Raw genomic sequence first — 27,114 nt, forward strand, 5'->3', positions numbered from 1 at the left:
CGGTGGGAAATTTGACAGTGCGCGAAAGACTGTTGTTCACAGTGGACCGACGTTTCACTCAAATACCAATGCTTCCATGACATGGACCGCTACGTGTTGGTTATATCCTTTTGCCAAACGGAAGACGACCTGGCCGAGCAGTTCACATGTAAGAATAGTTTAGTTAAACCAGTAAACCAATAACAGTGTTTGTTTGAGGAGAGCCAGTCACTCTGTTTGGTAACTAACAGGGCTTTTAATTACATCATATGTTAGTTTAGCAGAAGATTATGTTTGTATTTGATTTCAGTGTCTATATTGATGATGGCTGAATTGTCTATGTTCACAGGTCTGGAGCCAGTAAAGCAGATCCATGACAAACTTGTGGACATTTCAACTCAGGAGTCAGTGAGAGGGATCTCTGTGTTTCCAGGTGAAGTAGACCCTGTCTGAACTCCTCAAAGAAGATGTTGTTATTCCACAACTTTCCTCACCTCTTGTCTTTTCTCTGATTGTTTCCCCAGCTTGTTCTCTCAGTGGCAGCCCATCAGTTCAGAGATGGTACTTTGCTGTTCAGGCTTGCCAAGGAGACACGCAGGTGAGACATTTAGAACACTAAGACAGTATTTCTCTAAAGATGGTTTATGTTGCGAGGAACTGGGAACAAGTGCCGATACATGTGCCCACATCCCTTTTCAATTTATGATGCAGGAAAATGCCTCTCGGTCCATAGGTAAGAAGTAACCATAGATAAGAAAATGCTGTTCAAATAATAGAATGAAAAGTGTTTCAGGTTTCAATACATGAGACAATTAAGTCAGCATAAAGTGTGCTAGTTTTGGTAGTTTTAATTTCCGTGGTCCTAATCATATGCAGAGCTCCTGTCATAAAGAGTTGAGTGTAATACATATAAGCCAAACATATGAACCCCCTCCCTGCTAGACTTTCATGACTCTGAATCTTATCCTCCCAAGTTATAAGAAACGATTCCTTATCAATTGTGCCACTGCAACAAAACCTTTTTGTTAGAACACAATCCTAGAAAATAAGTTCCTCCTAGAAAAGAAAAACCGGAGGTTAATATGCTTATCTTTTACCCCCCTTATCAAGATTACAGAAATAGGTAGCAAACTAGCAAACGAACACATTTCTTTCAGTTTGTCATAAAATGTTTACTCTGTGTATATGTTGACCAGCTGAATTCAACTAACAAGGGGATATGACATTTTTAAGGAGTAAATGTGTTTTGAGTTTTACCATAAAAACTATTGATACACTGATTAAGGAAAAGGGGCTGTCATTCTGTAATCATACTTGAATCTCTATCACCTGTTTGGCAGTTTTGCAGCTCGGACTGGGAAGAGCTGGGGACAGGCCATCAGAAAACTGACAGTGAAGAGGAGAAGCCTACTGCTGTGGAGTTATGTCTCAGTTCTCTGAGTAATCAGGAGGCACCGGACCAAAAGGCTGATCAGCCTTCACTGACAGAGTGAGAGACCAATGATATTTACTTTTCTTTATATAGATATGTATTCTTGATTCTGTTCTGCTCGCTGACGCTCTGTGTTGCCGGTGTGTGCATAAATCATCTATGTGAGCTCATAAGTTATTTTCATTGATGATACTGAATTTGCCCCTCCCAATGAGTAAATGGAAGAAACTATTTTATATTTTATCTTAATTTATATCTCATTTAATTTGTGTGTATGTATGTGTGTGTGTGTGTGTATATATATATATATATATATATATATATATATATATATGTGTATATATGTGTATGTGTATATATATGTATGTGTGTATGTATATATATATATATATATATATATATATATATATATATATATATATATATATATATGAAAATATTATTCATGTGTCTCAGAAAAATCTAAGTCAAAGTGTTACATGTTGTCCAGTGGGCCTGCAAGTCTTTCTGATCTCAACTGAATGTCTTTATTGATCAGGCTGTTAGAGGAGGCTGCAGAAGGACTGCATCTGCTGTCAGACAAGCTACCACCTCCAGGTACTGTTGACCAATCCAGAGCACTCACTTTCTTTACAAACAGAACTTTCCTTAGCAGCTGTGAGTTATGTAATCATTTAGAGATGTTAACTGTGTGCTCAGTCAGTAGGGCTGTCAATTTTTTCAAAATAATGTCAGATTTAATTCACATTTAATTGATGCATATTAATTGGAAGGCTCACTCTTTTAATCTATGGCGTTGAATCTAAAAAGCTTCCACACAGTATTTCTCAAATGATTTTAGGTGTTGTCATTCTCTGTACAGCACAGCTTGCCAGTTTACTTTTTTTTCTTTAATTAGGAGAACAACAAACGTCTAGTTTACTTATAGGGCAACAGAGCAAGGTGTTAATCTGCTGCACAAAGCAATGTCTCAAGTGGGAGTTTTGTCGTTGCCAAAAGCTTCCAATAACAAGGAACTAAATCCTCTTTCCTGAAGCCAAACTCCTCAGCTGTGTGACAGGGATCCAGTCCAATTTCAAGCAATTAGGTTCTGAATATCTACGTGCTGCAGCCTGGTAGAAAAGGTGGCCTACTTTACTTAATATATATGCACTCACCACTGGGAAGATGCGATACTTCTGCTCTGACTACTTCTCTGCAAGTCTGCCTCCTGAAGTGATATTCACTTTAACTTCATATTCCCTGTCTTAAGGAGCGTTTCTTAGTCACCCTCCATCTTAAGCTGCCCTGAGGAGCTGGAGTCACCACGGGCTTCCAACTTTTATTCCACAGATCTTGGTATTGAATTGCAAAACGGCAATTCTACCTTGTTTAAGATGGTGTCAGTGGAACAACCATCTTCTTATTGACCCCTCATGAAATCCTATCGGGACAAAAAAGAAAGAAGACAGAAAATGTCTAATGAATTCCTCTTTGGTTTGTCCCATTTTTCTCCCCTTAGGTAAAGCCTTGTTGGATGTGCTAGTGTTGGGCTCTGCAGAGCAGTCCCCTCCTATTAAAGACCTGCTGCCTCTGCTGGGAGCCCTCAAACACATGTCCTACTGGCATGCTGCTAAGATCACTGTCGTCACACAGCACACCACTGGGTGAGGAGACGACAAATACACATGCATTACATTTTTTTAGTTGCACAAAGCAAATTTTCAAACGTATCTGATTTGCAGAGACTTTCCTAAAGTCACTGTATTAACAGGATACTTGTACATTCACTGGGCTGTACACACACACACACACACACACACACACACACACACACACACACACACACACACACACACACACACACACAACACACTCAAAACTAATAGTTTATTGTAGTATGTCAATCATAAAAATTGCTCAAAATACAGGAAATGCAGCAATATTGTATGAATAGGCTGATGTTATTATTTTTGAAGATCTCCCAGTTTACCACTAGGGGGAGCTAGAAGAGTAATTATGAGCAGAGGCAATTTACAGTTATGCGGTTATGCTTGAATAATCTGAGGAACATTTCTACTGAAGCACTTCTTTTAGTTGATGCTAAGATAGCTTCATTAAATCCATAGAAATAAACATCTGTTGTACTTGCTTAGATATGCAATTTAATATGAATAAGGAATTTCTTTCCCCTAAATTACAGGAAACAAACCCCAAAAGAAATCCCCAAAGTTCCCCTGTGCTGGTCATTGAGCGATCCTTTTCTTTTTTCCCCAGGTGGCAGAAAGCGGTGTCTTACCTGAGTGCCAGTCTGGTGGAGCCTGCTGACTTAAACAACTGTATTGATCATAGGGAGTTATGGAGGGGCGGCCTGGTTATCAGAGAGAAGAAGGTAAGGACCTCCGAATTGGAAGAAACATGCAGGATGCAGTTCTTTTTGCATAGTTTATTGCAGTGTTGTCCTCTTTACTTAATGTAGAAAGATGTAGGAGGTGGAGAAAACATTAATTCAGTTAAGCCTGTTCATTGTGCAGCAGGAGAACAACCCAGCAGTGTTAGTTATTGTAATTGTGACAAACAGAAGGAAGGCATGCTGGTGGCACAGGACTCTGGAGGGCCAAAGAGGCTGGCTTATTAGAGACGGGGAGAATAAAGATTTTGAAGAAGGCTGTGTGTGTGCGAGTGTGACGATCGATATGTGCATGACTCTGCAGTATGACAAAGCTATTTGTCATGAACAAGAAGGTTTAGACTTCAAAAAATGTGTATGCAGGTGACAGCTGTTTTGCCTGCTGAAAATAAGAAAGCAAAGATTTCTGATTAATATGCAAGTCTTGCATACGAGTGGGAATAGTAGATACTCGATTAATCATTAATCTGTGTACACTTTTGAAGGTGTAACTGATTATTTAAAAGCAGCAATGAAAGAAAAAAGGTGTTTGTGTGAGGCACTAGCTGTTGATTGATGAGACAAATAACTTATTTTGTCTCATCAGCTCTGAGTCTTTGTTTGTGTGTTTGCTGGACCAGTACTGTAGAGGTCATGAGGAAGAAGTGGTGTTCTTTTAAACTTACCTGCTTGCTTGCCCAGAGCTTTTTATATGAGCAGTGTTCTCTCTACGCTAGAGCACACAGCTAGCTGGGCTCAGGAAGAGACGGCAGAGAAAACAGCGTTTTCTTAAAAAACATCTGTACTTGCTGATGTAGAGATCTTATTCATGCTTCAGTGTGTGTCCTTTTATCTTTTTCATATGCAATTACTCATGCAGTGCACACAAAGGTATAGGGTATATTTTCACATATTTCTCTTTTGAATTACGTGAATTTTAGACTCAGTGGGAGGTAAGCCTTTTTCTGCTGCTGAATGAATGTAGAGGTATTACTGGAGGTCACTGAGGGGTCATGGGAAATAGCTCTACCTTGCGGGCATTGCCTTGGCAGAGCCGACCCGGGTGGCCCCGGCCCCAGACTGACTAGACCTTTCTCACAGAGGAGTCGGTTTTAATTGATTATTTAGGACTTAAGCAAGCATACGTGATATGAAAAACGCCTCTGGGCAGTTTCTGCCTGTATTTTAAGGACAGGGATGGTGCTATTGACATGCAGGTACATTGTTGTTCTTTACTTCTTAGGAATTTAAAGGATTAAAGTACAATTTGATGAAAAATAACAGCTTTAACAACAGTACACAACTTAATTGGGCGACTGTGGCTCAGTGGAGAGCAGGGATGTCCTCCAATCAGAGGATCGGCGGTCTGATCCCCGGCTCCGGCAGTCCATGTCGATGTGTCTTTGGGCAAGACACTTAACAAGTTGCTATCGAAGGCTGTGCCATTGGTATGTGGATGTTGTATGAATGTTAGTTAGACTTAGAGTCCTGATGTGCAGGTGGCACCTTGCATGGTAGCCCCTGTCATCAGTGTATGAATATATATAAATAATAAATAAGTGAATTAATTTCATTCTACTTCAAAATGAAACTGTTTCAGTGAGAGAGAGTGAGACCTCACCACTCAATGAGAAATGTGGACATATTCAAAACTAATCTGTCAAAGTGTGAAAGATCCATATCGGAGACAGATGGAGGGTGTGTCTTACTTAGTTGTGATGCTCAGCATAAACTATGAAAGGGCGCCAAATTGATTGCGCATCTACACGCATCATCATTTTTGATCGTCTGGCAAGGGAGTGGAGGCAGGGGTCTGGGGAAGGAGAATGAATGATGGGCTCTTCAGATACTATCTTTAAAGCCAGATCGTTAAGAATTACTGTTTGAGACAAAAGTGTGATTCCAACTTTGTGGGAACAGTTTGGGGAAGGTCCACTCCTGTTTCAACATGCACAAAGCCAGGTCCATAAAGAAATGTCTTCCTTGTTTGTTGTGGAAGAATTGTATAGGCCTGTAACGAGCCCTGACCTCAACCCATCAATCCTTCACCTTCGGGATGAACTGGGATGCCTCAGTAAAGCTCTCCGAATAGGAAGCCTGGAGTCTGTTTACGGCAGCATGTTAAAGCCCATTGTTGTGGGATGTGATGTTAGACAATAACATATTGTTATAATGTCCAGGTGTCCACACACCTTTGGACATGTAGTGTACTTGATTTCCTGCTTTCCTGCAAGTAGCTTCACACATTGCCCCTGGTCAATTTTGTACTGTTCTTCCACGTTTGTCTGAGGAGAATCACCATCTGTGGAGTTTCCCTTAATGTCTCACACCGTTGGTATTTTTTAAACTGGCTGAGATTTCCTGTCGCCATTTTATGATCATTTTAATTGTGGATTAGAGTTAAAAAATAAACAACTGTGTTATATGAAAATGTTAACTTATGTTTAATAATGATTTTGGCAAAGAATGTAAATTTAGGGCATGTTGTTGAATATATCACCGTCACACTCAAAGTTTGGAATTTCCTATTTTCAAAGGGTTTTCAGGCCAGAGAGATTTGAAGTTAATTATTAATTATATTTTAAGAATAATGTTTCTGGAAATGTGTTTGTTTTGATGCAGACCTTTTGATATTTTCTTGTGGAAATTAATTCCAAGAGATCAATTAAACAAATGTACTTCTGAGGCAAAGGCTAGAAAATGTATGACCAGATATTTCAGTATGAAGTTGAACATTTCAGATTTTCTATGTCTCATGCACTGTTAATATTAATTTCCATTTCGGCAATATCCAAATTCTATGGAAGCCGTTTTACATGTTACAGTGAAAACATTTTCTTGGCTCAAATATCTTAATGATTTTATTTGTTTAGTTCATTGATCTAGTGCTGTTTTGTGCAACAACCTCTTAACACAACGCAGGCCAGTGGAATTTCTGTCCAAGTCAACTGGCAACACCATTTCGCGGTTGACAGAAGTTTTCATCTCTGCTCGATCTACCGAGCTTTAAGTATGCTGAGGCAAGCATGCAGCTTCTCCTTTATAAAAGTGACCTTTTTTAAGTTGCAGCCTTCAAAAGTGAGTCAGTCAGTAAAAGCTTCACAGTTGGCAAGCAGCAGAACAAAGGAGAATTCCCAAAGGAGTAAAAGCCTGTCTGAGAACAACCATCACCACTTTACAGCTGTGTAATCCATAGCATAACAACTAATACTTGTATGTGAACTATTAACTATACAGCCATGTGACAGAGCAAACCATGTCTGTTTTAGTGTGAAACAAACACTTGATTACTTCGTTATAGACTGTAACGTTGTTAAACAAAGAATAAAATAACTTGCCGCTATGTGACGTTTTCTCTCCTCTCTGTGTGTGTCTGTGTGTGTCTGTGTGTGTCTGTGTGTGTGTGTGTGTGTGTGTGTGTGTGCGTGTGTGTGCGCCTCAGTACGTGTCGGAGCTCCGTTTTGACGGCTTCTCTCTGCGCTCTCCATTGCATCACACACCAGGGACCAGTCTCTTACAAGCTCCCTGTACCCCGACGGACCACAAACTGCAGTCTGAGGTGAGTCCTGAGCTCTCACATCTTTATTCACCAACCTCAACCTTTTCTTGTTATTGAATCCACCTTTTACCCCTGAGCTCAAAAGACCTCAGAACACCAAAGCCTTACTTTTAGGGATGGTTCACACTGCACTGAGAATGTGGCCATCTTTTAATGCGCAAGTGTGTGATAGCTAAAAAGATAGTTAAACAAGACTTTTTTTCGTTTACAAGAAAACTCCACAGGGTAACTTTTTTTCCCCCCATTGCGCACCTCATTATTTGTTGTTTCTTCCTCTTTGACAAAATATATTCTCTGATGTGCCAGCAGTTGCATCACAGTAGCAAGCAGAGTCTTCTGCCAGAGTGCTGTAGGCCCTGCACTTTGTCCAAATGTTGTCAGTGAGGAAATCTTGTTTAGACAAATGTAATGTGTTTGAAGTTGTTTAGCTTAAATAAAAGACTAAGATGCCATTATGTCTCTGCGTCCATAGGAAAGGCTTTTGATTGACAGGATTTTGAGTAGATAATGACTGAATTTACATTTAAGGGTTCAACCCCAGTTCAAGCCTCGTCTTGCCTCCAAGCTAAAGAGTTGAATGAAATGCACAATCTCCTAATGATTTCTGGTGGCTAGACGGAGATGAGTTCAAAAGGGTCACTTCCTGGTTGCCCTTTAATCACATGGAGGAACCTGTGACTGAAGGAACATCAGTCAGATGATTCAAATGTATTTTATCTGCCAAATGAGGACCGACCTCTTGTACCTCTGATGACCATGTAGCCATAAAACAGTATTGAATATAGATTTATCATCTCATCACAGAGAGCCTATGCCAAAGGGATTTAACTGAGGAAGTCTGTCTGCTGCGGTCACATGTTGTTTCCTAGATTTTGCGCTCATCTTTTGTCAATTAATCTTTCACCAGAGTTTATATACTTCATGTGGCAACCTTCAGTTGCATCATTCACGATTCAATTATCATCTTTTCCTTTATTTATGTCAGATTGTGTATTCCACATTTTTAATGGAGCGATTCAGAGGTACAGTACCAGTCAAAAGTTTGGACACACCTTCTCATTCAACTACTTTGAAGAATCTAGAATATAAAACATATTCTGGTTTGTTGAGCATTTGTTTGTTTACCACATAATTCCATATGTGTTCCTTCATAGTTTGGATGTCTTCAATATTAATCTACAATGTAGAAAAAAAAAGAATAAAGAAAAACCATTGAATGAGAAGGTGTGTCCAAACTTTTGACTGGTACTGTATGTGTCTTGGCGGGATATGAATCGCTGACTGGTACTGAGAAACTAGAGTTAGCTGTCAGCTCGCTTCGATATCTCTATCCACCCAATGTATTATTTTGATAGATTATGATTATGATCTTGTGAAAAAACATATTAATTAACTAATATTCACCAAAAAACAATTACATTGTAGGTGTTTACAATACTTTTTTTTTTTAAGTGATACATCGAACCGACTTGTCTTATTATATTGCTACCTGTTTGTTAGTTTTTGACCAATTTTTTTTTTTTTACTCTTTTCAGTTCTCTTAATTTAAATTTAACCCAGTGATCACAGACCTCTAAAATACTGTGGCTACTACTGTTGCATTCAGTATAATAATATATTTAATGGTTTTATTTGTATAGCTCTTTAAAAAAAACTATGTTTTTAATTGCGTCATATTACTTTGTCATAACATCGCACCATGAACATTGACCTTCTTGCTCATATATCTGCTTCGCAGAGAAAGTTGGGTCAGAAAAGCCAGAATAGCATACTGTCTTGCATTCTGGAAAATAATAATAATAATAATAATCAATCCTTTATTAGAAATGCTGGCGAATGTAAGACAGTAGGACATCCTTGTATTTTATCATTTTTTCTGGCATACTAAATAGTACAGTAATGAGTATTGGAAAACTCGCTCAGTTACTATCATAGTTGGTAATTAATGGTTAACATTACCTGCTCAACGTTGGCATGTTAGCATTGTCATTGCGAGCATGTTAACATGCGCACAATAGCATTTAGCTCAAAGCACCACTGCGTCTGATACAGCCTTCAAAATAGCTGCATGTTCATTTTCTGTTGACAATGAACATGCAGCTATTTTGACAAATGAATTAGTCAACTAATTGGGTGAGCTCTAAACATTAACAACTAACTGTATGATACATTGTTTATAGCTACATAACAATGGGTGGTTTTTCAAATCAAGAAAATGCGTTGAAATAGATTTGATACTTTTATTAAGTTGCTGAATGGAAGTTACTGAATGGAAGTAGATTTTGCATTTTGCCACTGAAGCAGCCTCCAACTCGGAGATGAATAACATGAAGAGCTTTTTACCCTACAAGAGCAGAAGCTCTAAAACCCTAATGCTAACTGTTGTAGCATGTAATGTGTTATAATTTGAGTGTGTGTTCTTTTCCATGGAGAAGATGTTGTGTGGTGGTGTGTGTGCTGGTTGTGTCCAGTGTAAAATCTGGGTATTTGTTTGAGAGGGTACTCTGTGTGAGACAAGGTCTTTTATAACAGTTGGTAAAGTATAGTTCTATAATGAGTTTTCTTATGTAGATTAACATCCATAACAATAAAACCACACAGAAGCTCTGCCTAAGAAGTTATAGCCTGATATGGGTACTAATAGCACACACACAGGCATTAATAATAGCATTAATAGCATTAACATCAATGGCAATGGGCCCAAAAGATGTCTGTTGTACACACTAAAGAAATACTGAAAAGAATTATTAGCTCTTCAGAGCTAATGTTAATAAGTCAACTGTCTTAAGAGTAGTGATACAGAGTGGCTTTTATAGGTTTTATAATTTTTGTTTAGTGTGTGTTGTGTTTATCTTAACCATTTTCTGCTCTGTGATTTTGTGTCTGGCAACAGATAGAATGTTTATGTTGTGTGTGCTCATTATTCAGTTAACACAGCAGAGTGCCACAGTTGAGATGTGTGTGTGTGTGCGTGCATCTTTGTGTGCATGCTACTCATTTACGCGTCTGTGGAGAGTGAGCCGGTGTGTTTGTGTGATCTCATCAGATCTGTGTGCAGAGAAGCAGATGGCGGTGATTGTCTTGGCACACAATAAAGACAACCCTCTGAGGACGACAAAACTATCACATCTCCGCTCTGCCGGGATAACTGACTGTTAAATCTAAACTATGCTCTGACAAAAACTATTAGGCCTCCTCACTGTCAGGGCTAACTGTTGTGTTAATTACTAACACGCACACACACACAGACGCTCAGCCTCGGTGGGAAGGGAGGCCACACTGTGCTGTGTTAGCACCAAACATAAAGTGTGTGTTTACTGTGTGATTTATGAAATCTAAACTGCAGGCGAGTATGGAGTGAAGGCTTGCTTATATAACATACTTGTAATATTTGTATCTATTATACTGATAAAATGTTCAATCAGTGTTGTTTATGCAGTGATATTGATATATATCATGATATAATAATAGACAGATTCTCATCTCAATATTTTGAATTTACTGAGTAGATTGAACACTTGTCAAATCAAGGAACTTTTTCACATTGATGTCCTGCTCATTGATTTAAAGTACTGCACAGTGCCATGAATGAGCTAGTACAACTGCAAATATTGGAAGAATAGGCAATTCCTTGTTACAGGATATAAGTAATTACTTTTACGTCTTTGTATGTATCAATGTATGCTTGTATGTTTGTATATTTGTTTGTCTGTTTTAGACGGGCACTGCACTAATGATAATAACATGGCAATTTTGTGAGTTAAAAAAAGCAAATCACTTTTTACTCTAAAAGTAATTTTCATCAATTCTACACATTTTCAAAACATCTGGAGGGCATTTCTCTTAACCATGTCACAGTCAACTTTTTTTATTCTTCGCACCTAATTCTCCAGCGAGCTGTTTATCAGAAAACCTTTTTATTAATAGTGAATGTTCTACTACACAGATCCAGCTGCCCTGAAGCATATTCAAATGGTGACATTTAGTCTCTCTCTCGAGTGTCCTTTTTAAAAGTGCCTCAACCCTATTTATCAAGGAAGGGAAAGGGCATTCACATTGCTCATTTTTTCTGATTTGAATAGACTACCAGGCTCAAGTTCTGCATTCAAACTTCTGCACTCCTAAACCCTTTTTCCTACAGTGAAAGTCAGATATCAGTTGGTCACTACTTGAAACGTCCTCAGCTATTGTGTTTGTTTCAGTATACCAACAAGGACTTGTTGATGGCAAACGTATTGAGGCGTCACAATAGACAGTTTGGTTTACTCTGACCTCTGGCCTTGAAATAAAAAGGGAACTTTACTAATGTTAAATGGGCATGTGCTTTTAGATGTAGATTTATATTGTATAGTTGGAAATAGAGCCAGTGTTGGTCAGTGAAGGCTTCTGTGCCTTAACATCACCCTGTTACATACGGAGGATTGTCGCATAATATAGTGTTACAATGTGCTGCTCCTGAACAGCACTTACTGTTGAACACTGCTCGGCTATTCACAGGGGAAGCACATGGGACAAAATTACAGCAATCTATATACATAAGGATAGGATTAATATGGATAAGTAAAGAGGATAGTTTAATATTGGAGGCTACTGCATCAGTGGGTCTCTTCAGTTGGTTGAACAAATGAGTAATACACTTTACCATCTTGCTAGCAAGACTGTGAATGTGACCCAGGTTCATTAAAATCTTCTTCTACTCTTAATCTATAAGAGTCTATCAGAAATAGGTCAGCCCTACATTCCTTTATCCGGATAAATAAATTATGAGGCTTTCCTTGGTATTCTTGTAATTTTCTATATGCAAATGCCCTTTTTTTTTTTTACATGTGACAAACGATTTATATATTATTGATTTCTTCTTAACGTAATGAGCTCGTTAGATAAGTGGGACAACTGCAGATTGTTGAAATGTAGGTCTCTTTAAAAAAAAAAAAAAAGGGAGCTACAGAGTGGTAAGTCACTGATGGGCTCCTGAGAGAAAACAGAAGATACTCTGTGTTTAGTATGGGTGTGAATCTTTTGGTAGATCACGTTTCGATTCAAAATTGATTCTCGACTCAAAGTCGATTCTCGATTCAGTACATAGTGGTGCTAATTTCAGGATCTGCTACAGTCAGCTGTGCACTAATAACAGTGGTGTGGCTAATCATGGCATAAATGAGATTAAATTGTGGATAAGATTAAGGAGTTTTTTATTTGACAAAAGTCATAAAATTATTGCAATAATGTTAACACACAAAAGCAAACCCTAAGACCAAAGTTACATTTTTCTCATGCTATACTTGCACAAATACTGCTGTGTTTGATTATTGTGAATCCATTCAAAATCTTAATTCTTACATGAATCAGTTTTTGCCCAATCCATAGTGTTAAAATGGTTTATGTTTAAAGTGTTAAGTATTGCTTAAGTGATAAGTCAAATAATGGGTTAGTTTTTCAGTAGTAAGTTAATTATCAAGAATTATGACATTTGGTTAATCTTATTTTAAAGTCATTTTCTGGCTCCTTGCTTAGTTTTTTTTCTCCTTTTAGTGTCATTGTAGATTTTAAGACGTATGCTTTTGCTGTTGGCCTTATTTTGTAAATCTTTTTCCTTTCTCTCAAATCCACCTCTTCCTTTCTGCACATACACGTCTGGATGCACCAATATAGTATTTTGCTGACATTTCAACTAGAAGTCCAAATCCAGATTTTGAACCAGGGAAGATCAGATTCAGGGTTGGTTATATAACATCACCTCTGAGCCGGTTAAGGTTGAGTTTCTAGCTCAAGGACACTTCACTTGCATCTTACTCTTTCAACTGCTGGATGGTCTCCAACTCCTTAAGCGGTTGCCTCAAAAAGTACTTTGATTTGTTTTTTTTGTTGTTGCTCTTTTGAGATGCTGTTCTGTGTGATAACATAACAATCTATTCAATTGTTCTGTTTTTTCAGGTTTTCCATTACTACGCACCAGTTTTAGATTTGGTTCAGCTGGTTACTCTGTCAGACCTGCCCAGCTTTCTGATGTCCAAAACCCAGTTTGAACTGTATCCTCAATTCTGAAGTGTGTGTGTGTGTGTGTGTGTGTGTGTGTGTGTCACTGTTTGAGTGACAAACTAATAAAACAACCAATCTATATTTTTCCTTGCATATAGATTTTAATACACACTAGACAAAATGCAGCTTCAACTATTTTCAGGGATCAAAAGGTGGTTGGTAACACCTTCTCCATTATATTGTATTGTTCCTTTACCACAACCAAACAGAAGCGTGTCTGGGAAGTCGATGAAAGCTAAACTTCTGTTGGACCAGTTGAGGTCACTGCGTGGAAAGGTTTGTGTGCCCTTATACATACAAATATTTGAAAACGTCAGTCATATAACTTGATAATCTCTAATGAAGTAAATAAGTTAATTCATTGCATTCAAACCTAAATTTCTGCTTGTTTACTTAAATCCCCAGTCAAATGTGTGTACATGTACATAGGACATACAGTAGAAAATGTCTTTAAGATTCATCTTCTGTTTGATTTGTTGGACTGAGGGACTGTGTGCGTGTGTATGTTTATCAACTATGTTTCCATATCTAGGTTGGAGCGTTGTTCAGCATGTCCTGTATAATCACTCCCATCGCTCAGCACGCAGCCAGCCAGCTCAGCTCGCAGCGCTGGAGAGAGTCCGTAGCCAGGAAACCAAAGTCCTTACCTGGTAAGACTGTTTTTCCTTTTTTTTCCTTTTTGTTTTTTCATGTCATTTTAATACCATGTTAAACGGATGATCATGTCACCTTCTGTGGGGAAATAAATTGGTAACTAGGAATAGACTGATGAAGATAATAAAACACTCTGTTGGGGAAGCAAGCTTTGAAGTAGGACTGAATCAATTTGGAAAGCAACACTGGAAAAATCTGAAAAATAAATCACTAGACAAGATTTACTTATATAACCATATCTTAGAGGTCCAGTGTGAAGGATTTATTGGCATCTAGCAGTTGCAGAATGCTTCTAGCTGAATACGTTCAGCGTTTTTGGGATGTTCGCTCTGGGCTACTATAGTGACATGGTGGTGCAAAATGGCTGAGTCTGTAAAGAGGACCCCTCCCTATGTAGATCAGTCTAAGGTAACAAAAACACACTGATTCCTAGTTTCAGTTGATTAAACATTAACAAGACATAGTTATGAATATTATTCTTTTTATGCCAATAAATACCCCGAAATCCTACACACCTGACCTTTTTAAGTAGAATTTTATGGATGAAATATTTATAAATAAATCATATAAAATGTGAAGATATTACCAGCTAACCATAGGACAAATAAGGATTTAAAAACCCTTCTTTTTCCTAGACAATAAAGCAATAAATAATTGTAAGACAAGTTTTTTAAACATGAAGAAATTAATTTCCTCCTAAATCGTGGATTAACTCTGGATGTAATCTCTCTTTTTCCTTCCGTACCGTGCAGTGCCTGACGTAGAGGTGAAAGGTGAGAGTGCTCACTACCTCCTCTTAGTCCAGGGCTCAGATGAGGCTGGGTTTGGAGGCTGCAGGGTCAGGATGTTGCACTCAGACAGTCAAATCAATGGAGCGGCTGCCATGGCAACCGTCTCAGGGTTGCTGAGAGAGAGGTCTCTGGCGTCGTCATCATCAGGTATATTAAATTGTCATGTTCGTAGAGGAGTTTGAGTGTGTGTGTGTGTGTATTTCTGTGTGTGTCACTGTGAATGTTTTAGTGTCCCTTAAATTGCTAAAACCTTCAATCACAGCATCTTGGACCTGTCTGTTTGACAAAAAACTTGAATCTGATTCGATCCCCCTTCACCATCCTGCCTCAGACAAATGTTAACTAAACACTGATAGAGCATGAAAACAAATATTTTGTACCATTAAAGAGTGCCAAATCAGCTATTTGCAGTTCCTGTTTGCTATGTCCCCATGGATGTATAGTCAACTATCACTTGATTACTTTGATAGTGAAGAAAACAAGTTCTGGAGTTGTCGGGATCGTCTTTTTTTTTTTCTACAATGTGGAAGTGGTTTATGGACGTTTCTTTGCCATGTACTTAATCAGAGATAATGTTGTCCTCAGAAAGTGTTTGAGTCACCCTGAATCTAAAAAATATCCGTATAATGTTCCGTATAGAGTCCGTATAGAGTTCAAGCTGCTGATGGTTTTAAACTACCCTCGGAGAGGCATGCCTCAGTTTGAAAAACATTTGTAGATTTGGGAACATTTATCATAAATTTGTTGTCTGTCATATTGTAAAGAAAAGCCTCTCAAGTGTCCTGTTTATCTTAAAGCAGCTCCTCAGCTTGATTGGAGTAGAAGCCCTTCTGGCTTAATTGACAGAATGAGTGGCGGAAATTCTTCATCAGGCTAGGCTGTATTATCTTCACTGTTTCTCCTTCCCTCTTCACTCACAGCTTTAGAAAGTTGTGACTGTTCTGTTAAGGATTTCCTAATCTTTGTCACTAAAATAAGAGCAATCAAATAGAAAAGAGGTGAAAAGGGGGGTTGAAGAGACAGATGGATTGACAGAGAGAGAAAGAAAGGTGATGAGGAGGAATGGAGTGAATGTATAGGTGAGAGGGATGAACTGGATGGATGGTTAAACAGAAGCCTTGGCTGTTATGGCAGACTAGAAGGACAGACACGTGTATCTCAAACTGCTGTATGTTTTGTTCTCTTAACTTCTCTTCCTTCCGGATGAAAGTCCTTCATTGTTCTTAGGCTTTATATGATATTCAAGAGACCTACTATGGTGTTTCCTCCCGAGAGTTTCCACTGTTGTTAACATTTTATGAAACCTTCAAGAGACATTTTGAAGTACTTTTAAATGCAGAGTAAGACTTTAAAGGTGCCCTAACTGCTTTAGTGACAGCAGAGTTTTGAAAATCTTAAAATTCATACCTGAGGGTCTTTGCACAAGAACAAAAAGCATGAAATACTCGATATACCTTTTTGTTTCCTTTACTAGCATAATGTTTTGAGTCTCTTTGCCAACAACGCAGTTACAGATTTAATTAATCAACCATATGTTAACTACAAAGTATTGAAGCAGCAATAGGTTCATCTGTTTTTGTTGACTCATTCAGTGGTCCCCAACCTTTTTACCTTATGGTGCCTTAAAATGGGCTGTAATAGATGAAAAATAAGTAGTAATTCAACCCAAGATTGATATTTTTTCATTTAGATAATTTGAAGAGTATTTCAAGTGAACTGACCTTTTTGTGCCGAATCGGTGGAGCACCCCTTGAACGCTCTATTGCCTCTTCTGGTCCCACTTGCGAAATGTCAAAACGTTCTACAAGTTCCTTTCCAAACGAATACACAGTTGAGGTTTGCAAGTGATATAAGATTTCCCCCTTTTTTCATTCACTATTTCTCTCTCTTTGACCAGGAGGCACTGTCGGCAGCATCCTCCACCCTCTTCCCTGTCTTCAAGGAGCCGGCCTGCTGAAGAGAGAGAAGAAGGTGACCCAAGTCCAGACACTGGTACTCAAAGAATATCTCAGTAAGTTCTACTTTTAAAGAGCTCCTGAAATGGAAAACAAATCCCAGAATAAACAGTTATTTTGGGAATAAAAAGCAGGTGGTGTAGAAGTTGAACATTATGTAAACCGAAAATACTGCACACTGTTGTAATCAATCAGATTTCGTCACCATTTTTGTTGTATTTTAGTGCTACCAATGCACTTTTTTAAATGCTTGCATGCTAATGTATGATAATAACCAAGACAAGCCCTCAGAACAGCACCTTGAGTCAGCCAAGATATGTCAATCAAACTTTATGCCCCCAAGCAGGATGGGGAAGCAACCTCTCATAGAACAGTAGAGGAGGCAATGGATTTGGTTATATGGGCACAGATTTTTCACATAACACATAACATGTTTTGACTTGTCTAATAATTGATGTGTCTTCTTCTCAGGAATAGTGTTTGACAATTTAAAAAAAGAAAGGTATTTTTTCACTGTTGACTTAATGACAGACACGCATACATACACCTGGTTGATCCTGCACACTATTCAGCAATCATTTGTATTATATGATGGGAATTATTTTATTCATGTCGCTAACCCTTTCCTGACCCTGACACAACTCATTGTGCGAACATTTAATTTCAAATCAAAGTCAGTGTACAAACAATAACATTTATATAGCTGGATTTCTCAAATGTGAAGATTTGCTGCTTTCTCTCTGTATTATTTCATAATGAATTGGGTTTTGTAATGTTGCTTGCATAAGAAACAAGAAAATTGCAATGGCAGTCTATAGTGTGTGTGTGTGTGTGTGTGTGTGTGTGTGTGTGTGTGTGTGTGTGTGTGTGTGTGTGTGTGTGTGTGTGTGTGTGTGTGTGTGTGTGTGTGTGTGTGTGTGTGTGTGTGTGTGTGTGTGTGTGTGTGTGTGTGTGCTATTTCTTGTGTGTATGAACTGCTGGGGAAAATCAGAACTTCCTGAACTGTTTTCAGTTTGAGTTCTCACCAGCCCTCAGCACAGGCTGGTGCACAGAAACACTCCATTGAAATATCATTATTTTACAAACACACATTATGTCCCCTTGGCAGGAGAAGATAGCGAAACACCAGTAGAGTGGAGCCAGATTAAATGAAGTGGAGTGAAATTCTTCAACTTCAGGAAAAGCAATAGGGCTGTTCTTTGAAAAGGCCGTGAGCAGAATGAAGAGACCAGAGAATCTTAATGAAATTCATTGCAATATATTCTGACTTGGCATTAAATTGAGAAAAGGCATGTCCTTATGAGTTGCAAAAGTTAGAAGTATTGTTCTGAAGTTTACTGGAAGTTTTTCTGATTATGTGAAATGTGTGTGTGTGTGTGCACCATCATGGGTCTGTCTTTTGTCTCATACACTGTAATCAGTCTGTGTCTGCATGTGATGAGTATTCAAGCTGATGCATGTGCCTGCTAAGGACTCAATTTGTTATTTTTCTCAGTTTCAATTTCACTGGTTCTCTAACTCAAGTGTTTATAATGTAACGTGAAACTTTTTTTTAAATTGCCCCTTAACACTCATGGCACTCTGACAAATGTTAAGAAATAGTTGCCTGGGTACAGACTTTTGAATCCGCCCACTCCACCAATTTCAACAATTCTGTCTGATATCGAGCAAAAAAAATACTCAAGACGATGAATAATAGTGAAATTCAAAAGTTAGTGCATCACGAAACCAAAATAGCCAAAACCTAGATTTTAAATTGTGCCAAGATTGAAACCAGTGTCTGTTTGTTTGTCTAGGGCAAAAAGAAGAAGCGTCCGCTTCAACTTCAATACCTGTCAATGACTTGAAGGTCATTCTGAGTCTGGCCAGGGAGCAGTATCTGAAGATGATTGACTCCACTCTGCCCTCTGCTGCCACCTGTCTGAAAGACGAGGAGGACAGCACAGCCGCCAAGAACTCAGGTGTGGACCAAGAAAGAGACAAAAAAAAAAGCAACAATATTTCCACATCCATCCAGAGCTACAGTAGACACAATGAAACTCCACCTTCTCCTACACCATCCTGTGAAATGCTCTGTTTATAACCCTTAAATAACACTTTCTTTTTTAAGTTGTTATCAAATTAGTCCAAGCTCACAGTTTTACATTAAAACTCCATTTATCTTCTGTAGGCAGAATGTGAAGAACTGAAACAACTTCTTCTGTCTCGGAAGTGTACTCATATTATACCAGGATGGCTATGTACATTGCTAGCTTGCTGTTAGAGCATTTATACAAATTAGCTTCTTTTGTTGTGTTACCTTTATGTAGTTCTAAGTTAACAAGCAGAATGCTTGATCTATGTCATTAGATTGAGGCTTGCCTCAGCTCGTGTTATTGTATTGGAACTCGTCTAATTCTCTAAAACAGTCCAACGTAAGGGCCTTGTCTTTGTGTGTGTCCTCCCGATTTCATATTTTGTACCATTTACATATATTTAGTTCTCAATGTGGTAAAGCCAGCAAGCTTCAAATAAGAGAAGTGATTGTTAGATGTAAACATGTAGAGACAGACATTCTAAGTTTCATATCAGGTATTTTTTTTCTATTATCCTTGCCCACAATCTGCTCTGTAGAATATTATTTACAGCAATGAACAGCAGCTGCATCTATTAGAAATGTATTTTGCATTTGCATCTCTGCAGCGCCAAAAGGTGTGAATGACTTTGTGTGGGCTTTCAAACCACTGGCGGAGAGCTTAACTCTCTTCATATGTTACACTTACAACCTAAGGACATTACTGTGCATGAAACACCGCATCTTGTCAGTAAACCTGCTCATGAAATGCCAAGCAGTATTAAAGCATCTAAGGCCGAGCAGTAGCTTTGTATTTATAGGCTTGTCAATATCAGACTTTTGTTGAAGTACAGTGATTTCGGGGAACAGTATACTTCATTGTTGCTTCACAATGAGAGATAACCTGTAACTGCAGTTTAATGGAAATCAAGCTATTAAGGTTTTGAAGAAGATGGAGGCAATTTTTCAACTAATGACAATTCAATCAGACAAATTATTATTCAGCATAGTTGATTCTTGCTTAAGGGGAATTTATCAAATGAATCAGTGGGAACGTCCAGCTGAGCCTTGATGTTTCTTCGTTGTAGATTTTCCGACTATTTCCCACCTGCTATCCGACTGGCCAGAGAGGAGTGTCCTCCACAACATAGAGAACTTGCAGAGGAGAAGACAGAAGAGAAGGTACATTTTTGTTTTAATTTGTTGTCTTTTTGTCTTTATTGCTGGAGCACGTATGGCATATGTCTCATCAACATCGACATATGACGACGATCACCACCCAATGCATCTTAGGACAAGAAAATAAGATGATGAAATAAGACTTTAGGCTAATCCAGCAATGGGAGATCAGAGACTGTTGTGCCCACATGTTTACATAGACATGGCTTTTCTGGGATATTCTGGCTCAAGCTGCACTTGACGAGCTCAGGACTCCGGTGGGACAAGAGGAAGCGGACTCAGTGTTTACACTAATGATGCTTGGTGCTCAAACATAGTCAACGTGGTTGACATTGTTCCCCTGATGTTGAATTTTTAATGTCTGCGAAGATGCCCGCCTTGTCATCTGCCCACAGAATTGTTTTTGTTGCTGCTGCACAAAAATGTACAAGTGTTTTATTTCATTTATGTTTTGTCAAGTTGTCCTTTGTAGCAAATGTGCTACAATTGCATTTGATTGTGCAACCCTGTGTTGCATAATGGTGACAATAAATTATCTTTTGAATCCTTAAATGATATTTAAATAGACACATGACAGTTCTGTGCTCCTAATATACTGATTATGATCTACTGTGGATTTTTTTGTGTGTCAGATTTGGTCTGTTAGGTCCAGGCTCCAGTGACAGTCTGCTGGGTCCTAAAGACAGTCAAAAGAGCTCCTCTGCATTACTGGACGCCAGAGAACTTCTAAAACATTTCACATCTGATGGGCTGCCTACTGGGGAGCTACAACTACTGGCTATAAATAGAGTGTAGGTCCAGCCCCCTTTTCTGACTCCATGAATTGCACTGACTAAAGCTGATACACATATAGGCCATCACACAGGTAGACATAAAGAGACTAACATGTAGACAGAGGCCGGCACGATTACAAGCAGACATCGCTAAGAGTGGTTCACACAAAGATGGTAATTAAACAAAACAAATGATAGAAAAATAACAGATTTTCAAATGAACATACACTTACTGTTGTTAGGTAGAACGTTTCTGTGTTGTGTTAGCATGGTTATGAATGACAGTTAATGAGGCCATAATGAGGATTTAATTACGATCATTAGCCTGCTACATTTGACTTACAACCTCTGTCGAAAATTTATTGTGTTGGTTGAAAAAATTATTATTATTCTGGAGCAGAGCAGTCATCAGTTAGTCCTAATAATTATGTCAGGCCAAACTGTGTTTTAATCAGCAAAATATGTATTTATAATTTAATGATGAGAAAAACAACATTTTCTTTGAAAAACTTTTCTCTCTCCATCCCCCACCCCTACTCTCTCTTCCATCCTTATTCTCTTTCTCTCCAGTAATAATGTGTTTCAGTTGTCACCAGACCTTTCTCCCAGGAGAATTAGCCAGATGCCATTCAACAAAGCCTCAGTGTCCCATTACCATGGCATAGAGTAAGTTTCTACAAACTATGCAGCGACTGTTCAGCTACACTAGCTGATATTTTATAGTACAGGCCGCAATGAGAAATGTATTATGATCAACAGACGTGCAGACAGCCAAAAGCCACATCAGTCTCCATTACTTCTTAAATTATTATTCAGAAAAATGTTTTTGTTCATCTAGGTTTTGCCTGGACAATCAGCGGTCCCTGGACCGAGACCAGGCCTTTGTAAAACTCCAATCCCGCCTGATTCGATACGAGACCCAAACTACCTGCTCCAAGGAGCCCTGTGCCCTCCCATTCGCCCTCAGCCCCGCCCCCTCCCCTGCTGTGATGTCCGAACCAGGAAGTGTACCTGATGGAGAGACTCTGCAGAACGCTGATGTAGCGCGACTCAAGCGCAGGTCGTGGGACACGGACATTATTGGAGGTTATCCTCGCAAGAGGTATGATGATGATGATGATGATGATGATGATGATGATGGATGATGATGATGGATGTTCCTGGTTAGGTATGATGATGATGATGATGATGATGATGATGATGATGATGATGATGGATGTTGTTCCTGGTTAGCACCAAGAAAGCTCATTAATTAATAGATAGATTTATGGGTGGATCTTGGGTTTGTAGTTATGGTACATGTACTGTTCTGTATAATTAATGTTTACCTTGTTTTTGTCTAAATGATCCAGGCTGGTAAAGTCAGAGAGCAGTGACTCCCTCTGTTCTCAGAGCAGTGGCAGCAGTGGGACACACCCCGCCATTCGGTCTTTACGTCAACAGCCGAGCAGATCCCAGTCCACAGCATCAGGTGTGTGAATGGTATTAACGATCGGACTATCTAATAAATAACAACACTTTCAATCTGTTGTATTTAGGTATACAAATCTGAACACCATTGCTTATAATGTAAAAAAAAAATGAATCAGCTTAAAATCAGCTTAATTGTTTAGTGACATCCTAGGCATTTAACTAAAATGACAATATCAAATTATACATTGAGCAGCAATTCCAAACATTGGACACAACATTTATCCATCATCTCTTCTCAAAACATCATATATATATATTCCATCAATAAGGCATACGTAATAATGTACTCTTATTTTATGGGATTCTTTATTGAATAATTTTAGAGGCTCAAAATATCTTTGAAATGTAATTAAAACATAAAAAAACTACCAATAAAGCTATTATTTTTAGCATGTATTTGTTGGTGTTTTGCGAAATCTATCTCCTCCATCTTTTTTTCATTTTCATTATGGAACGACACACTTTTCAGAAAGAGATCCTTATTGTATAGAAGGGGCTTTAGTAACATGTTTAAACCAATTCAAATGTTACTTCAAGCCTCTCAGAATTATTTGGTGACACCTTTAAAGATGTCTTAAAATAACAAATGAATGGTTTCTGTAGTGACTCTTTACAAGAGAGCCTAAACCCATCTTTGAGTTTGATTAAATTATACAACCATAACTTTATTTATTGATATTATTATGATTATCCTTCTACTTAGACATATGCCAAGGATTTGAAATGCCCTGTTGTTAATTTTCCTGACATTACTACCAGGTTTGGTGACTGTTCCCCCTGCTGACAAACCTAAACCTCAGCAGCTGAAGACGCATGATGAAAAAACAGAGGACAAATCTTCCAAAGAGTCACGTTCCCAGAAACACAACAGGGTGAGTGTTTGTATTTGTGTGTGTCTGTTTACTTGGAGACAAGTCCTCATAATGGCGTGTCAACCTCACTTGTTTGTCCATTTCTAGCATGTTGCCATTCACAGGAAGAATGAAGAGCACTTACTGGGGATTTTTGGTTCATACATGAACTACAGTAAACACTAAAGTTTTTCCCTTCATGTAAGATGGTTAAAGTTTTTTTAGGGGGCACTTTGGTAGCACACATTGACCATGAGGGCATAATTACATTACATTACATTACAGTCATTTAGCAGACGCTTTTATCCAAAGCGACTTACAGGAAGTGTATTCAACATAGGTATTCAAGAGAACTACTAGTCACCAGAAGTCATAAGTGCATCTCCTTTCTTAAACAAGCATCTTAAAGCATAAGCCAGAGCAAAAGTGTAGTGCAGAGGCAGATTACTATGAATACAATAATTGCAACAGACTAATCCGAATATAGTAAGTGCTACAAACTACTACGAATAGGATAAGTGCAGTAAACAAATACAAATTCAATAAGTGCAGCGAACTTTTAAGTGCAGCAACTAATACGAGTGCAATAAGTGCTACGAGGAAGGCTCCGGGTAGTACTTCTTGAAGAGGTGAGTTTTCAGTCTGCGCCTAAAGATGGGCAGCGACTCTGCTGTCCTGACATCGGTGGGGAGTTCATTCCACCACTGAGGGGCCAGGACAGAAAAAAGCTGTGACCGGGTGGATCGGCCGCAGGGACCTCTGAGCGACGGGGCAACCAATCGCCCCGAGGCAGCAGAGCGAAGTGGTCGGGCAGGGGTGTAGGGCTTGACCAATAATACTGCATTTCTCTCATACCAAGTAGTTTGTAATTCACAGTAAACATGGCTAATTTATAGTAAAATTACCTCATACCGTGTTGAAAATTTGTTGGCCTTCATAACAAATACACTATAAATATCGTAAACAACATGAGGAAGAATGTTGAGTCTATGTTCTTGAGGCTGGAAGTCTCCTCTTAGTCAGTCATGTAAAATGCTTGCTTGCTCGCTCTCTCTGACTTTCTCTCACTTTACATTTCGGCACCCTTAAACTATCAGCACTCCAGTAGGTCGACAAGCAAATGTTAGCATTGCCTCAATATCTGGAGCTAAACCGATAAAGAGCCTGTATTGCTGGCCTGCTGAGGTCACTCTGCCTCTGTTTGACGGGTAAAAAGGCAAAACCTTGTTGTGACTAACAAAATAAAACTGCAAATGAAGACAGGAACACTGCGTTGTGTTCATAGTGCCACCTGAAAACAAAGGTAGAAAAGCAAGCCTGGTTGTTACCAGTATGATAGACCACAGTATAAAGCTGCTGCTATAGTGCCACAGCTCTACTCATGACAACGACGTACAAAAAATGTCAAAACTAGAGCCACAAAATTAAAACCGAAGTGAACCTTCCTATAATATTCACCAGTTTAACAATGAATTTAAAAAAGACTGTATTTTACTGTTTCTACTTACAACCGAATGTGTGATGCTCCCAATCACCACACATTTTACACGCACAAACACACAACACACACTTACTGTCTTTCTACTACAGATGAGAGTTGTGCAAAAGCTCCAGTATAGATAAATGTTTTGTGTTTTGCATACGATCACTGTGAATGTGTGGGCTGCGTTATAATGTCACAGAAAAATCACTATTACAACCAAACCATGGCACCAACTGCCTGCCTCCAGAGACACACACACACACACACACACACACACACACACACACACACACACACACACACACACTTTTCTCTCCCATCTTTTACGTTGTTATACGGTACAGTGTGCAATGACAGAAACTTATATGTGGCCACATGACAGAGTGCACACACATACATACATACATACACACACACACACACACACACACACACACACACACACACACACACACACACACACACACACACACACACACACACACACACACCTTCACACCATTACTTCTGTCACACGTACAGCTCACAATCTGCAGCGCGACTTTGACTTGTTCTGATTTCTGTTCAAACAGGCTTATCATCAAAGTATAGGAAAGAACAGTTGGCCCTACTCAGAAATAACGATAGCACTTTATTCAGGACAGAGATTAAAAGCCGCCTTTCTCCTCATGAGACTGAATGGCACAGATGTTTCTTCGAAATAATTTATTGTGTTTCCTCTGAACAGTCGCGGTGACAAGATTAAAGGCAGATCTATTTATTTAAGGAGTTTTTTCTTCCGTGTCGAGGCTACCAGTAAAATATTTGTATGTTTGTACCTGCAAGCTCACACTGAATGTAAAGGTGTACAAGTCTGAGCGAGGATGGCCCCCAAAGTGGAGACATTTTGACATCCCTTCCTTTTTTAAAAAGGGAGCTGCGCTAAAATTAGTTTCTCTGAACCGGATTAGCATCAGGTGGTTGGGGAATAAACACAACTAGTAGATGTTTTCACAGTAATGCTAATATAAAACTGCGAGCGTGTGTGTCTTTTGTGTCCTCAGATGCTGCAGGAGGTAGTGGCTAAAACGCTCAAACACCACGGGATCACTGCCGAGCATGAATGCTTTGAGGCCTGCGGCAAAAGACTGTTTGATATCTCGAAATTCTATCTCAAGGTTAGTCTGTTTACTGCCCACACACAGTCAGGGCTGGCCTCTCTTTGACAGTTTTTTTATTTGTATGCTTCTATGCATCCAGGACTTGGACTGCAATGTTGACCATATGTTGTGTTTTGTTATAAATCCTCACAACAAATTAGAACAATAATAGGAACAGTTTGAAGACACCATTTCTGATATTTTTTTCGTCTATTTTCTTTTGTGGCTCCACTTAATTTTTTTTTGATGGAACATAAAAACTGATCCATGAAAACTCCCTGTATTTTTTGAATGTAAAATCTTAATCTAAAAACATATGGCTGTCTGATTAATTTATTTCCCTCTGAAATGTAGTTCAGGATAAAGTAGCTGAAAATGAAAATGCTCAAGAATATCTTTTAATAGTTGGCTAAATGTACAGTACTTACTTACAGTTTGCTTTTATCTCTACTCTGTTGTATTTTTTATTTATATTTGTAAGATATAAAGCCGACTTGAGTTTACCTTACCCTGTCAGTCAGAGTGATCTCCTCTTCTGTTGTTTAATCCCAGGATCTGAAGACATCTCGGGGTCTGCATGATGAGATGAAGAAGGCAGCCTGCAGCAACGTTAAACAGGTAAAACCACCAAACACCAATGGTGCACAGTTGGCTTACTAGACCTTCTAAACTTAAACATCCTAAAGGTACATTTTTCTTGTTGTAGGTCATTGAATGGGTGTTGGAGAAGACCTCAAAGAAGTGAAGACAGTCTAAAAGAATGTGTGAGAACAACTTGATTTTTGTTTCATAGTATTTACTTTTTAAGCCTTCCTGATTAGTTTTGAATTGTTGCATTAAGTCTATTTTAATGAACCTAATCCTTTATTTAATTGTATCATGTCTTCCACTAAAATGATCATATAGTGACATATCATTTTGTTTCGGATGTAATAATATTATTTTTTGTTAGTTTGTGCACATTTCTTCTGATATACTCCCACTTCTCCAGAGCCTTAACGCAGAAAAACAGAAACATGGCTTCAGGTTGCAGTCGTCTTTTATTTGAAGCTATTTTCAAACATGATTTTAAACCAATTCTCATTTGTTCATTTTGTTTCTAAATACTATTATAATTTCATGGTTTTATGAATGTACATATTTGATCATTTTACTGTTTGTAACACAATAAAGTGTTTATTTCTTAAATTGTGTAGTACAACTTCCTGAATACAACCTGAGGCAGTGGGATGTGTTTGTGTGTTTAGAAAAAAAGATATAACAGAATGTGTGCAATGTGGTCTGTATCTAAAAACATGTATTACATTATCAGTGCTGACGGCTTACAGCCCAGTCTGAATGGTTTCTGTTATTCAGACTCTGAAAGCAAAGCCAAGAGCAGTGCAG

The 27,114-nt window shown here is 38.6% G+C and overlaps 1 protein-coding gene across 1 annotated transcript; it reads left to right on the top strand.

Annotated features, from left to right (window-relative positions):
- Nucleotides 1-26,858, top strand: mtbp (MDM2 binding protein). Its single transcript, XM_054621911.1, has 23 exons — nt 1-148; nt 329-412; nt 504-577; nt 1,320-1,468; nt 1,950-2,008; nt 2,913-3,057; nt 3,668-3,782; nt 7,222-7,338; nt 13,273-13,367; nt 13,587-13,653; nt 13,910-14,027; nt 14,784-14,969; nt 16,720-16,833; nt 18,574-18,738; nt 19,919-20,012; nt 20,642-20,800; nt 21,353-21,448; nt 21,621-21,884; nt 22,135-22,253; nt 23,015-23,127; nt 25,633-25,746; nt 26,281-26,346; nt 26,435-26,858. Exons 1-23 carry the CDS (start codon nt 82-84, stop codon nt 26,471-26,473), a joined length of 2,619 nt encoding a protein of 872 aa, XP_054477886.1. The 5' UTR covers nt 1-81; the 3' UTR covers nt 26,474-26,858.
- The last annotated feature ends 256 nt before the right edge of the window (nt 26,859-27,114 follow it).

Source organism: Anoplopoma fimbria, chromosome 20 (assembly GCF_027596085.1).
Source record: "Anoplopoma fimbria isolate UVic2021 breed Golden Eagle Sablefish chromosome 20, Afim_UVic_2022, whole genome shotgun sequence".
In the NCBI taxonomy this organism is placed as follows: domain Eukaryota; kingdom Metazoa; phylum Chordata; class Actinopteri; order Perciformes; family Anoplopomatidae; genus Anoplopoma; species Anoplopoma fimbria.

What these genes read in the sequence shown, in the direction of transcription:
- mtbp (XM_054621911.1), top strand. Translation starts at nt 82, where the DNA reads ATGGACCGCTACGTGTTGGTTATATCCTTTTGCCAAACGGAAGACGAC. An exon ending in CACAGCCGCCAAGAACTCAG is followed by an intron (nt 18,739 to 19,918) that starts GTGTGGACCAAG and finishes TCTTCGTTGTAG; the next exon opens with ATTTTCCGACTATTTCCCAC. An exon ending in TCCCATTACCATGGCATAGA is followed by an intron (nt 21,449 to 21,620) that starts GTAAGTTTCTAC and finishes TTGTTCATCTAG; the next exon opens with GTTTTGCCTGGACAATCAGC.